General features: G+C 41.1%; 1 protein-coding gene across 5 annotated transcripts in view; it reads left to right on the top strand.

Annotated features, from left to right (window-relative positions):
* The window catches only part of LOC110966537 (trafficking kinesin-binding protein 1-like), a 165,709-nt gene that overhangs the window by 123,149 nt on the left and 27,238 nt on the right, over positions 1-15,322 (top strand). The window contains exons 1-2 of one of the 5 annotated variants that reach the window (XR_002596750.2): positions 4,088-4,282; positions 7,744-7,938. The exons of 1 other annotated variant lie outside the window; for it this stretch is intronic. Coding sequence is in view for 2 of the 4 variants with exons in the window: in XM_022215928.2 (XP_022071620.2) it covers positions 4,279-4,282; positions 7,744-7,938 (199 nt within the window). In the remaining 2 variants the exon portion in view is untranslated. Of the gene's footprint in view, positions 1-4,087; positions 4,283-7,743; positions 7,939-10,053; positions 10,835-15,322 lie in introns of those variants that run through there. 3 more of the 5 variants (XM_022215928.2, XM_022215930.2, XM_022215929.2) reach the window with 3 other exon arrangements.

Genomic DNA, 15,322 nt, shown 5'->3' with positions numbered 1-15,322 from the left:
ACTTTCCATTTTAAATGTATAAACTGTCAACATCTGGAGTTCTCTCTGTCAGTTTATTTCCTCCTGTTTCAGTGTCGTCCTTCAGCGTCAGTCACTCTGGTGGTCTCTCTACTGAACTCTCTTTTTAAACACTTCCTCACTGACAGAGCAGAGCCACTGTGGGAGTGTGTTTGTGTGTATAATTTCACTAAGCCAAGAGGATGAATGGGCACAAAGAGCTGAATGGAGCAGCTCATTGCATTCGGGCAGTTCCTGGGCGTGAGGTTAATTCTCCGTGGTTACCAGCCAGCAGTGATGTAAAGAGTTAAGTAACAGTGAAATTATGGGATGCTTGGTGAGGAGAGGGGGGATCAGGAACCAGCGGGCAGACAGAAGGGAGACAGAGGAGTTGGGTGAAACACTGGTAGAGTTATGTAAGTGGACTAACAGTCGGATCCAAAGTGCTGAGTGAGCTCCCTGACTCTGGTCCCATCACGACATCCAAATACATCATTTGGGAGGTGATGTTTCAAGGAGAGCTTAGTTCTGAGTCACTGTTTGCATGATCACACACAAAACAGAAACTGAGCCAAGTAGCAGGAGATTGAAACTCTTGGCAACTCAGCAAAGTGCTTAAAACTGTTTGCGTGTGCAGAGAGATTATGAGGGTGAGCTATTACTGCAGGTCTGTCAGTGGAGTGAACTTTATATGAAGGGGAGTAGTTACATTTTGGCTGAAACAGGACAACAAACACATTTAGAGTGTTGCTATGGATCCAAAGCTGACAACAGGGACGGTACGAGCTGCACACCTTTTCTGAACAGTTTGTACTGAGGTACATGATAATCTTCTTCCTATTCTTGCAACAAGCTGCATTGCTTTTCTGGTGGAAATAATTTACTGGTCTTTTGCATTGGATGTTATATAATGCTCCTTTCAGACATGCGGTTCTTTCTGTTAATCTGAAAGCAAGTAAACATGTCAGCTTCATGATCGATTGATTGATTTCTTCTTCGTTTCATGCACACAAGCGTGCCCAACCTTCATGAGTTTACAAGACACCAGTATGCCAGCATCACAGCAATACATCCAATGCACACGTTATTCTGCTGCTCAGTTCTCAAACAGAATATGTTGCCTTTTATCAGAGGTCTGGCAAAGAAATTCTGACATGAAAAAGGTTCTCCTTCTAAAACATAACTCTAGTTTTTCATGGTCATCCATTCAAAAGAAATCAAAATAAACAGATGACATCTTACTGAAAAGTACCTCCCTTACATCTCTGTATACAAGACAGTAAAACATAAAATGAACGTCATTCTCAACGTCACCTAAATAGATGAATGAGTACAATGGTCACCATTCCAGAAAAAATGCAACAGGAATCTTACTTGGTCAGACAGAGAAGCTTTTCTGTGTCAGTTTCAACACAGCACCAGTCTGAACTGCAGGCTGGGACATTTACCACGCGATTCAGAAAAAAGCTCTTTCCACATTTCACCACCGATATGGACCAATATTGGTTTGAAAACATCACAGAGAGCAGAAGACACAGTTTGTGAGCCAAAATCACAAAACTCCTTTTTCATTTACTTTGCCGTACGATTTCACATCAGTTATAAACTATAATGTCCATAATTACTGTGATGAGGACGGAGCAGGTCAGATTAAGGAGACTCGCCAATAAATAAGTAAATGTAATCTGGGTTTTGACAAAAATAGAACCGAGCTGATGTTTAGTTTGTTGCTTCCAGCTGCTTTGTAGGACTATTTCCTCTGAGTTTATTAAATATCTGCAGCATCATTCAGCAGCAGGATCTATATGAGCATCTCCAAAGCAGGAGAGTTGCATCAGTAAATTTATTTACCTCAGAGATGCAGTTTATAGGCTTCAGTTAAATCATTTGTTGCATAGCAACTGTTCTCAATACTTTTATTTTACATCACACATCGTCATCAGACCAGGCTGTTAGTAATGTGGACAGTTAAATAAACTAGTTTAGATTGGGTCTTTTGTTTCTTATTAAATCCTTTGCTGTCCAGTCCAATCAGTGAAGCCATAAAGAACATAAACATAAAAGTGACCGATGTCTGAATGAGAGAATGCCATTACTTGACTAAATTGATGAAGTCAGTAATGTTATGCAAGTTATTTTCTTTACATATAGTATCACGATTACAAGCGTCCTGTTAAGTCACATTCAGTTTTCAGCTCTTGCATCAACATAGAAATGGACTTCATCCTGTGCTCAGATAGTTGCCACATTTCAGTCAAACATTTGTCTTTTTGTATTGTCATAAATTCTATGGCTTAAATTTTATAAGAAGTTGCTGATCTGGTAAACTCACTGATATGATGATCAGCATACATGACTTTAGTGTTTAACGAATCCCATTGATCAAAACCACCAACTTACAATCATATCTAGATATATACAGGATATGTTGAACTAAAAAGATAGCCAGCTGTTCTTAAAAAGTCTCCCTTCTTGCTCCTTATTGACAAAACCAACAGGTGACCATCAGGAGACATGTGTTAACCAACCACAGACACTTGAAATCACACATAGCACAGTCATGTGAGGGAATTTTGTTCTGTATTGGCTCAAAGGATAGATTATAGATTCTGATGGACTAAATCAAAGTCCAGCTCACATCAAGATTAAGAGTGAGCAAACCAAAGAGCAAAGTTTTGTAATGTTATTTCAACAATACTGAAGACAAACAGTCTCTTCCATCTTCTGTTTGTGAAAAGTTGAGGATTTATTACAGGGTCTGATGTACATCTGCAATTAATCTGAACTTTTGCCACTGTACTTCCCATTCTTCCCATGCTTTTTTTTCTTTACTAATACAAGCTAAAAGTCTTGGTGGAAACCTGCAAACACATGTGGGACACAGATTTGTAGGTTCAGCGACATTTAGACAACCTCCTACATTCACCTCTTGCCGGCTGTCTGCGATATTTGACCACATTGACATACTCTCCTGTATTTCATGTGTGCACCGGCTGCTTGTACCACAGTCTAATTCTGGACTGAGGTCTGTGTTGTAGCTGCATGAGGGCAGCACCACAGCTTTAACAGGAAAGATGTCAGTGGAATACAGTTCACCCCGGTTAGGCGCTCCATACAAGTTCAGACTTTTGTCATGAATGGTACATTTAGTGCCTGGAAAGTAGGATGCATCCACTCTTTTCTAGAAATAAACACAGATTAATAGAAAATTTGAATTGTGTTACTAATTTCCAGAGTCCGAATTCTTCTTAGAATTGATTTCAAGGCGTCACAGGACACCAGTGATGATACAAGCACAAGTTTCATTCAAAAGTATTACTTGGAACTTTACTCATTTTTGTGCCTAAACCATTTGTGAAACATCCTACCAATGCAAATGAAGAGGAAATGTGGTAAGGGTTATTCTAAACTGATTACTGTAGCTGTCGGTTTGTTTCTAAGACTGTTCTCCATAAGCGGAGGAACACATGGACTCATATCAGGTGTGATTCGGTGCCAAAAGCTGGGATCTGTGGGATTACGTGGGAAACGCACTGAGTGGGGTTTTGGCAGTTTTTCCGCTGCAGCTTTGCTGGTGTTTTACAGCAGCTATGATTCCAGCTGGAACCAGGAGAAATCCTTTCTGCTGACCTGTTGCTCTGCCAGTTTAACACTTGCTCTCTAACATAAAATGGCAATGAAATCTCTTCTGTGTAGAGTTATTCATTCGTTGGCTCAGACTTTGTTTCCATTACCTCGAAGATTAAAGTGCTAAGTGTGCACCTCCCAGACATTTTGAAAGGCCAGTCTCTTGATACTGGAGTTTAATGAAGGAGTTGGAGCTGTGGTGTGAAGAGCTTCAGGTGTGCTGTTAGCTGCAGTGTGTTTATACAGGATCGGGACAGGAGAGATCATGTGTGTGTTTTTCAGCTCGTAGGAAGAGTCCAGTTGAGTTTACTGGCTGTCAGAGTGAGGAAGAGGGTGAGAGGGGGAGAGAGCTAGAGCGGGGCGGTCCATGCAGCTATCGTCATTGGCATGTCAGGCATGACGGACCAGTTTGGCCCTCTTCTCCTCTTCACTCCTCCCTCCGTCTCTTCGTCTCTTCCACTCTGTGTCGTCCTCTTTAACTTTTCTCGCTCCTGCTCTTCCTATCTCTCGCCCTCCCGACGCTCTTTCCCCTCTTTTTCTCTCTCTCTCTCTCTGTCCCGTCAGTGGTACTTCTTGCGACCTTGCCTTCTCCTGGACCAGCGGAAAATGTGATTGGAGGGCAGGACGGTTGGTAGTTGTCGGGCTTCAGGCACCATGAGTGAGTATGCTGAGCACTGAATGGTTTGGGAGGTTTCAGTTGGTCTCTAGTGAGCTTTATGAGCAGCTGTCTAACATCTGGATAGAGTTTCACTCTCTTTATCTCCCCTTTGTTTGTTTGTCTCTTTCTGTGTGTCAGGGAGCCAGTCAGCTGTTTTCTTCCTTTCATAGACTTGTGCAGTTAACGGAGCCTTAAGGAACGGTCTTCACCAGTTAAATCTTTGTATTTTCAGGTGTTGGCTGGGGAATTTTTGAGATGTCTGAAAATCGCTAAAGTCTCAGTGTGTAACTAAGTGTGTAACAGAGGTTGTGTTTTCAGGTTTTACAAGTTAAAAAGTTGGAATAAGTGTATTACAGAAAGGTTAACTTGGTTTGTAAACTGTCTCTTACTGTACTGTGCTGGTTACCAGGAGGCAGCCATATTGAGCTTCACTCTTGGGTTCATACTGTTTGGCAGCATTTGGAAAGTCACATCCAGGTGTTTCAACAATCTGACACCAAGACCACGTGCTGCTGGTCTGAGTCCAGCTCACATGCTTCTGTCGGGCTCAGTGCCCTAATTTAGGGTCTCTGTGTAGTGATTAGTTACACAGCACTGTATGGACAGTGTTGGGGTACATGTTGGTGCAGTGTAACTCAGGGAATTATTGATTTTGAATTCTCCCTATTTTTGGCTTTAGGTTGACAAATCTCTGTATATCCATGCCTCTGTGTCTCACACACATATTGGTGTGTTTATTACTCAGACTGACTATGGAACTATTCTTACATTTGAACTTGAGGTCTCCTACTCTGGTAGTTAATGGGTGTTATTAATGTTGGCATGTTTCTGCAGGTTAGGTTCTTTGTGCTCCCACTCTATATTCACATTGAAGCAGTGGATTTTAACTTCTCCTGGTCATTAATCCCAATAATTCAAAAGTTAAACCGGTGCTACCAGGTGCTCCTTTAATGCTGTGATTTTGTGTGAAGAAAATAGTCGCTGCAAGATGGTTTTAAAATTGTTCTGTGATTTAAAATAATAATAATGGTGCATCCAAACATTCAAAAGTCACGTACTCTCAGTACATTGAACATTGGTCAGTTCTGGAGAGATATTTGTGCAGATTTCACATTTTTAGTTTCCATCACAGAACAGTGAAATTAGTGCAACCGAGAGTCGGTAAATGCACCTAAAAATTGAAGACGCAACACACACAAGCACAGCTTTTACTGTCTCCATTGACCTTTTGTCAGCACATGGCACAGAAGGGTTTTGTGCTATTATTACACCCAAACATGTCCTATCAGTATTTATTTTGGGAGCTGAAGTGCGTTGGACTTATTGTACAGAGAAAGTAGGTTTGCTTAAGCGTTACTTGTGTGCATGTAAGGTTGCAGCTTGTAATACATGCGGTGTTACAGAACTGAGGAGAAAAAATAAAAATAATGCTGGAGTGTGTAGTAAGTACAGCATAAAGACTACTTCTGATTTAAATGATTCAAAACGCTTAATCCAAAGACAACAATGTGTCATTTTCTAAGCATTATTCCACTATTTTAAAGTGACACAGATGAGTGAAATCCATGTCATGGTAAAATGTCCCTTTTACTATTGGCTTCGGTTGGATTTCAGTACTTACTTCTGTGTTGAAACTCCACTGGCTGTGTTTGCTGAATGATTCCCCAGCTGCTCTGTGTTTTCCAGCACAGTCAGTCATTCAGTCTGGATTAGCAAACTGTAAGAGGCAGCATTGTTTGGGAGACACAGACAGACAGACAGTGGAGCGACACAACGGGGAAACAAAGGACATTATTTTTTTACTGTGTGTTAATTCTCATTCTTTGTCCATCCAAGAGCTACTGTGTTCCATATTTCCGTAGAAAAAAATGAGTAAAACCTGAATTCTGTGTGTCAGCAGAGAGGATGTGTGTTCTAATGGAGGCCTTTTAAAAGCTCTCTAAAGTGATGTGTGAACAGAGAAGCACATAGCTGAAAGCTGAGGTCAGGTTTTGGTTCTCTGTTTGAATTAGTGGTTTACAGTCAAAGGTTGCTGTTGACTTACGGAGAGTTTGTGGACCGGTTTGGCTGTCATGTCAAAATTATTTGTTTGTCAACCCCACTGAAAATATAGTTATGGTTGCAGAAACTACTGTTTAAAAATTGTTTTCTTTTCTTTTTTTTATCTGTGAATAGTACATTTTCTCTGTAGTTGTACCAATTTGACCATATTTGGAATCTTAAACTTGGTTTGATCTTCAGGTGCCCGTCGTTGTTTTATTTGTCCGAGTTTTGTCTCGTGGTTGCAATGGAAGCTCTGCAAATTGTCCTGCTTATTTTTTTGTCTTTGATAGACATTGAATCAGCTGGCTGTACAGATACCAGTGAATTACACTGTGCAGTGGAATTTTTCATGCAGAAATTGGAGATAAAAATAGTCGTTAAATGCTGTGCATAACTGTTGTATTACTGGCTTGTGAGTCATGATGGGCCGATGCAATAAGGATGGAGAATGCGTTTGTGCAGCAGAAAAGGTTTTGGAACCAGGCAAAGGTTTTCTTTACATTGCTACATTGAATTTTATTGCACAGCTGCAACAAATTTGATCTCCTGCTGATACATCCATCCATTATCTATGCACTGCTTAATCCTCATTAGGGTCACAGGGGCTGGAGTCTATCCCAGCGGACTCGGGTGAAGGCAGGGGACACCCTGGACAGGTCGCCAGTCTATCACAGGGCTACACATAGTGACAAACAACCACATTCACACCTATGGACAATGTAGAATAATCAATTAACCTCAGTATGTTTTTTGGACTACTCCGACTTCCTCCCACAGTCCAAAAATATGCTGAGGTTAATTGATAACTCTAAATTGTCCATAGGTGTGAATGTGAGTGTGATTGTTTGTCTGTATATGTAGCCCTGCGACAGACTGGTGACCTGTCCAGGGTGTCCCCTGCCTTTGCCCGAGTCAGCTGGGATAGGCTCCAGCACCCCCCGCGACCCTAATGAGGATAAAGTGGTGTATAGAGAATGGATGGATGGATGTTTTTTGGACTGTGGGAGGAAACCGGAGTACCCAGAGAAAACCCACACATGCACAGGGAGAACATGCAAATTCCATGCAGAAAGATCCCAGGAAGGAATGTGAATTGGAGATCTTCTAACTCTAAGGCAGAAGTGCTAACCAGTACATTGTGCAGCTCTACGGAGGATACAGACTATCACAAATGACCCTAGTCATACAGGAAGACCTTGGTCAGTTTCTCACTGAGCCACTAGAGGGCCTCATACACCTTCAGGTCCAGTCTTTTAGTGACACCTGTTAAATGTTTTGTCTTTTGAATTACAATACCAAGAACTGACAGTTTGTTTTACTGTGTCCACTGCCTGTATGAAATCTATAATGTGTAAAAGAAAACATCATCTACAATAAACAACAACCACTGCATTGTTTCTGTGTTTGTCCTTGTGCAGATGTGTGTAACAGTACTGACTTGCCAGAGCTCGAGATTATCAGCTTATTGGAGGAACAACTACCGGTCTACAAGCTGAGGGCCGACACCATCTTCGGCTATGATCAGGATGACTGGCTGCACACGCCGCTCGTGGAGCCCGACTCTGCCCTTGACCTGACTACTGAACAGATAGAAGAGACCCTCAAATACTTCTGTGAGTTGACTGAAACTGTTTTCTAAAGATGTTGGCGTTTTAATCAAAGCAAGTGAACACGACACAGTGGACAGGAAATTGTAGTTTAACCTTGAGGAATCTGTTAATGGGGAGTGACAATGAGAGATTTCAGATTTCTGCTGACCTTGACCACGTAGGAATCAGAGCGGGTGATAGAGAGATGCCATCTGTCTGTCACAGTGTGTGCAGGACAGCTGGCCACGGTTGCCAAAACAAACACACTCCATGGTCTGTCTCTGTGTCTCACTCTGCATTGCTTAATGTTGTGTTTTCACTTGCACTTAGCTCTCACGTTGTGTTTTACTGCACGTGTCTGCTCTTGTATTATCAGACTGTGGTTGTCATCTATGCCAGCTGTAAAACACACACACACACTCACATTTGCACACAATTGGAATCGAATATGCACACAGACTCACTTAAACACGTGCAAACACTGCACACAGCAAACCTAGCGAGTGTAAAGTGGGTTTTTTCACCATCAATTATTCAGTTGTAATTCATGTCTACTTGAATAGTGACTCAGGGTAAAAACTGTTTCTAAGAATAGATCAAACATTTTATAAATAGGTGCAACTGAGAGCTGAAGCTTCATCTCGATGCCCCCTGCTGATATGGTCACTTTGACCTCGACATTCGTCAAAGACAGCCGGGTTAAGAGGCAACGACAAGGTCATGTTACATAAGAAATGTTATGAGACATCCTGCAGAGAGCTTTAAGCAGGGTTGCTGTTTGCTTTATTACCAACTGTATTTTCCACGTGGATTTTTGTGTTATTTTGTGGGTTTTTTTTGCTATCTTCAACCAAACTGGAGGCATATTGTTCCTCATTATTGCTTCAAACGGATGGCAGGGTACCATCACCCTCAGAGGCTGTGATACATGAGCAGCAGCAGGTTTCATGATGGTCATAAAGCTCAACTTGTCCTCAGTGTGATGCTTCCTGATAAAGTGATTGTGCCAACCATCCTGGAGTGTCATATAAGTCATGGTGTTTAAGGATTATTTACTTGTGTAATGACTTGAATGAAAACATGGAGGCAACTGAATGATCGATAGCAGCTCCATGTTATAATAACATCACACCTACACGTCTGACTAAACAAAGGAGTTAGGTGGTCTGATTGATAGATTTTTGCTGTGTGTATCTACAGTGCAGTTGCGGTTAAGTACTGTCATATAAATAATACCAATCAATGTGTTGGGGATATGGATGGAAAATGATTTTAAAGAGGCGAGTGAATAATTACAACTCGCGCTGTTTGTTCTTAATATCTCGAGATAAGCTTGCATTAGTTTCGTTTCCTGATCAAAAAAGTTTCATGTTGCCTTTATATAAATTCAATACATTTCTATTGATATTATTTCACTTTTTGGTGAACCTGCATACTTTTACTAAACGGTGATCATAGAATCATGACTATATCTGAAACATGGGGCTGATGCCACCTCACTGCATTATTCGAGTAAAACTGGAACAGTTATGTGACCCGTCTGGCTCATTAGAATTAAACTGTGTGCGAGTCACTTTATCAGCCGTAGGAGAAATGCAGACTGCTCTGTTTCAGTTGATTCTCTTTTAGAAAACATTAATTTGTGTGCAGTTAGCCTGTTAGCACTTGTTAGCTCCACACTGCAAGCTGTGGAGTGTGTTGAGCTTAATATTTTAATAATTTTCATTATCAGTCTGTGTTTGCACTTTCAAGGTGGTTGGCATTGAGCTTTGTTTATATTGTTATTGAACTGGTCGTGCTTTGCTTCTTGCTGATGTTCACCTTACTCTTTCACATGCATTCATTTTATCACTAATCCTTAAACACTCAGAGGGTTCATTCATTTTGGGTTTGCCACGTCACCTCTGCCAGCGCTGCCTCTTCCCTGCTAACTGCTTCTACATGCTGCTCAGCCGTAGGCCTTGGAGTCTGAGCCTGTTACTATAGCAACCACACAGAAGGACAAAGTAGAGGAGAGGAGGGGGAACTGCTGACATGTGAATGGTGGGCGGGATTAGGCTCGCCGTGATTGGCTGTGGACACTCTTTGAGCCCGCCCATCTTACGATGTCGTCATTCTCATCATTTCTGCTGCAAAACCCGTGACTGCTGCTGCTGCTGCTCCCTCGCTCTCTGTATCTCTGTGTGTATTGAGTCATTGTGAGGGATGCGGTGGTCCATGTGTAGAGCTCGTGCTGCCAGTGAGCTGGGAATGTTACAGAAGGGAAGGAAAAGGTTATGATTCAGGACCTCAAGAGGACAGACTTACAGGAGGAGAAGATACATTGACTTGAAGCTATAAATGGATTCGAGCATGAGGCGATAGGATGGGATGCATCTGCTGAAGCTTTGGAGTGACAGACTGACAGATTGACAGAAGATGGCTGAAACAGTAAAGAATTCACAGTGGATTAAAACACAGAGTGACAGTTTTTCTTTTTTGCCTGCTGACAACTGATGACGCAAGTAACGGTTCTGTGGGATGACAAGCAGGAATGACTCCAGCAACACAACAAATGGAGCATAACAACCTGACAGGCTGCTGATAATTGGAACAGAAGCGACATACGATGAGTCTCTAATCAACAATGTGCCCCCTGGTAGCTGCTAGGCATGCTGGGAGAGCAGAACCGGGTGCTGACCGAGTGACCAACGGACTTCATCAGTAACTGATTAGAGCCCAGTGACAGGTGCTCGTCTCTGACCATGCTGGGACGCTGGATCCGCCGGCGATGCTACAGCTAAGTATGCTGAGACATTGGAAAGTGTGCAGCTGTCTGTCAGAGCAGTGAGGATGAAGAGACGAGGCCACACCAGAGGCCAGAGGTTTGTCAAGGCAGACTACTATGAACTGGACTGGTACTATGAGGAGTGCACTGATGGTAAGAGTCTGCTGAGTTGTTTTCTGCTGCTGAAAAGTCTGGTGTGGTGTCACTGGGAATGTAGTGATATGAGGTTGATTTGCAGTAGTTTTTTTTTTTTATATATATATATTTGAATAAAATACTTGTGCAGTTATTCTATCACCATGATACATCATATAATACATACTTTAGGGATGCTTTTTTGTAACTGCTGTAGAAAAAAAGGTATTGAAAGTACCAAAACAAGAAAATAGCTGCTTATAAACTACCTGGTCACAGTAAGAAAGCTGCTGGTTGTGCAGTTCAACTTGTAGTGAAAGAAAGTAAAGGAGAAGACTTTCTAGAAAGTGAGTTGTTAACTAAGTGTTGTTTTAAGAATGCCTTTTGTGCCTGATGTTTAACAGCAGCTGATCAAAAATTGACATGAAATAATATAAAATAGTACCTTAAACCAGCTGTAGCTTAAAGAAAAATAGTAAATAGAAGTGGAATCATCTTAAATGGATGTTTTCCTACTTGTTTAATCCCTAATGAAACCATGTGAAAGTGACCTTGTGTCTTGGCATTCTCACCACTGAAGTAATGAAAGGACAGCAGCATTAAAGCTACAGCAGAGAGTGGCTGCAGTGTGGCATCTGAGTCAGTGTGGCGTCTAAAATAGAGCTAAAACTGGAGCTGTGGGTGCAGGAAGTGGGACTGGGTTTCATTGTGGTTCCTCTGTGCTGTTTCTGGATCAGGACCAGAGAGCTGCAGGTGCTAATGCTAGCTATCAGCAGCAAAAACACAGTCAGACCTGCACTGGTGAATCATAAAGATAAGTGGTCAAAGTTACTGGGTAAAAGCAGCTAAATCTGTCAAGAGCTCCTGAAATTATCCGCCTGTGCTTGTGAATTTTTGGAAGCACCCTTTACATGCCATATTTGATCATAACAAAGAACAGATAAGTTGAAGCAAATAGCTGTAAAAATGAGCCTTTAACCACAGTTTTTGGTGCAGTGACTGTTTTTATATAATGTATCCCAGTTTGTTACGACAGCCTGTGCTATTGTCTTGCAGCAGCTTCACTATGTAACCTGTGGGGAGTAATGAATCTACAGATTGATCCGCTAAGACATGTGGAGGACTGATGGTGGCTGGTCATGTGACAGGTGTGACTAACAGCAGTTAAATCAGTGGATGGTTTATTAGCAGGATGTTGTTGCTCCCTCTGTCTGTGTGTCCTCTCTGCTTCTTTCATCATGTTTCCCTCCCTATCATTTATAATGTCGCTGCTTATGCTCCATTACATAATATGCTATGTAACCGATTGCATCACCTGTTATTATTGCTTTCCTTTTGAATGAAGACAGGTGCATATTTGCGAATTTGTTCCATTTTGATGTGATTAAACTATACATTTGATGTGAAGAGTAGGATCGATTAGTTGTATGCGTTTTATTCTGCATCCGTGTCAGGGATGCTCTGTTGAAATTCTTACATAACAGTTTGATATGGCTCAGCATCTTCCCAATGTGAGCTGTTGAGCTTTAACGTCTGCGATTTTTTTCAGCTGTCTGCCAGCCCAGCTTTGATTTTCTGTTTTTAGTCCTTGTAAAAAAAAAAAAGATGCCTGGTACTGAAATGATTAAATACTAGATGAGCCGTGACGTACGGTTTCTTTGATAAGTCTTGTCATTTGAGTGTAGAGGCAGGAATAGAAGGCAGCTGGTTTTATTCTGAGAGTTGCAGGGGAGGGTTGAGGAAGTAGGTTGGCTTATATTTAGCCCGATGATTTGCATGCTGCTCCACTCCAAGCCGTTCTTGTTGTTAGCAGCCTGCCAAATAGTCTTTGGCACTTTGCAAAGCCTTCAAAACAAATGGCTGAAAGGACAGAGGACAAGCAGGACAGGGGGCTGGCACTGAGGAAAAGAGCAACTTATTGTTTGAGAGGGAATGTGAGGGAGAGTTGTAGAAAACCAAGTGAATCTGGGTGACAAAGCATGTATGTTAGTGGCAGTTTTGTTGTGATTTCAGAAGATGTTTGATACTGCTTCAAGTAAATTATGTTTGCTTCCAAGTTTAGCTTTCAAATTGTATCCGTACCCCTTTCCACTCATGACAGCTCTTACAAATCTCTTCAAACACTATAAAACTACTCTACACTGCACAATGTCAATTTGTAGCACTGGAGTAATTCAGCTGTAGATGTTCGATCTGGAAACCAATTCTGATTGGTTCCTTAGGTTTGTTACATATGAAAACCAGGAAGTCTAAATCTGTGTTTTTGAGATTCGTTTGTACAGTTTCATGGTAGAATTGCTCAGACATTATGTTGACTGGGATATTTTACTCATAATATGTATCCCAACACCATACTAGCATGTGAATAAGATTTAAAAAAAGGTATTTATTTTTCTCAGACATTACATTCTGTATTTTAGAGACTATATTTTCAGTAAGTAGGACAACTAGCAGCTCCCTGTCTATTGCTGCTTTATTGATAATGAGGCTACAGTTGCAACCTCAAAGGAAATATGAGTGAGAAACGTAACTCTTTTTTTGTTCTCTTTTATTCACATTATAAAATATAGTCTCAAATTGTTTCACCGTGTTCTTTAAACATACATGCAACAGAAAGATACAAAAAAATAATAGCATATAAACATATGGCAACAATTCGACACAAGAAAGGGACAGATATATACTAAAAACAATGAAAAAAGATCTAGATTAATCCCTCAAACACAATCTTCGTGATAAATTGCAAAGGAACTGCTGTCGGGCTACATATCACAATTATAGAAACATAATGAGCAACTTCACACTCTGGAGCTGCAGTTTTCTATGTGGTCAAAGTTTTGAATAGATGGACAACCCCGAAATATATTAACTTCTCATAATTATCAATAATTTCTCCACTGATATCCTGAGGGAATCTGCATGACATGACACTTTTTGCTGCTGAGGGCGATAATAAGAAAACATCAGTGGCTGGGCTTACAAGCTGTACCATGAATAAACCCACAAACCTGTAGATATATGAAAGAAAACTGAGTACAAAATCTCACAGATTTTAGCTAGTGGCTTATACCTGTAGCTAGTAATTGTCTAAAACTTTGAATTCCCTGTCTTCTTTATGAATTTCTTAAAAATATTGCAAAGTATGTCAACAGAAACCTAACGGACACAGAAGAGGGTGCATGAGAGTAAAAATTCAAAAGCTAATGATGTGTGAAGAGCAAAATGGGAACAGAAAGGCGATGATGGTGGGAAAACACTTCCCCGAAGTACTGAGCGGTGTTTGTCCAGAACTCTTTTGTAGCCTGCGGCTCTTTATGCGTAGGACCATTGAGGAGAGTTACTCAAGCGTACGGGCCGGTACTGAGCTGGCATCAGTTTTCTTCACCAATTACAGTAATTAAGACACTTAAGCAGTGACTAATGAGCACAGAGTGGGGCACCAGAATCATATATGAAGGATTGGGCCTCAAAGATTTCACCCACTTAGCTATGATACATACACACGTGGACAAAATTGTTGGTACCCCTCAGTTAAAGAAGGAAAAACTCACAATTCTCACTGAAATCACTTGAAACTCACAAAAGTAACAATAAATAAAAATTTATTGAAAATTAAATAATCAAAAACAGCCATTACTTTTGAATTGTTGATTAACATAATTATTTAAAAAAACAAACTAATGAAACAGGCCTGGACAAAAATGATGGTACCTCTATAAAAGATTGAAAACTATTTGACCAGAGTGACCTGATTAACTCAGGTGTGTCATTTAATTGACATCACAGGTGTTTCCAAACTCATAATCAGTCAGTCTGCCTATTTAAACGGAGACAAGTAGTCACCCTGCTGTTTGGTGAAAAGGTGTGTACCACACTGAACATGGACAACAGAAAGCGAAGGAGAGAATTGTCCCAGGACATCCGAAAAAAAATGATAGACAAACATCTTAAAGGTAAAGGCTATAAGACCATCTCTAAACAGCTTGAAGTTCCTGTGACAACAGTGGCTCATATTATTCAGAAGTTCAAGACCCACGGGACAGTAGCCAACCTCCCTGGACGTGGCTGCAAGAGGAAAATTGATGACAAATTGAAGAGACAGATCGTTGGAATTGTATCCAAAGAGCCCAGAGCAACCTCCAAAGAAATTAAAGGTGAACTCCAAGGCCAAGGTACATCAGTGTCAGATCGCACCATTCGTCGTTGTTTGAGCCAAAGTGGACTTCATGGGAGACGACCAAGGAGGACACCACTGCTGAAAAAAACTCATAAAAAAGCGAGAGTGGAATTTGCAAAAATGCATGTTGACAAGCCACAAAGCTTCTGGGAGAATGTCCTTTGGACAGATGAGACCAAACTGGAGCTTTTTGGTAAGGCACATCAACTCTATGTTCATAGACTCAAAAACCAAGCATACGAAGAAAAGAACACTGTCCCTACGGTGAAACATGGAGGAGGCTCAGTAATGTTTTGGGGCTGCTTTGCTGCATCTGGCACAGGGTGTCT

The sequence above is a fragment of the Acanthochromis polyacanthus genome, chromosome 12 (genome assembly GCF_021347895.1).
Source record: "Acanthochromis polyacanthus isolate Apoly-LR-REF ecotype Palm Island chromosome 12, KAUST_Apoly_ChrSc, whole genome shotgun sequence".
Classification (NCBI taxonomy): domain Eukaryota; kingdom Metazoa; phylum Chordata; class Actinopteri; family Pomacentridae; genus Acanthochromis; species Acanthochromis polyacanthus.
The sequence above is the reverse complement of the archived record's forward strand: the minus strand, read 5'-3'. Positions and strand labels throughout refer to the sequence as shown.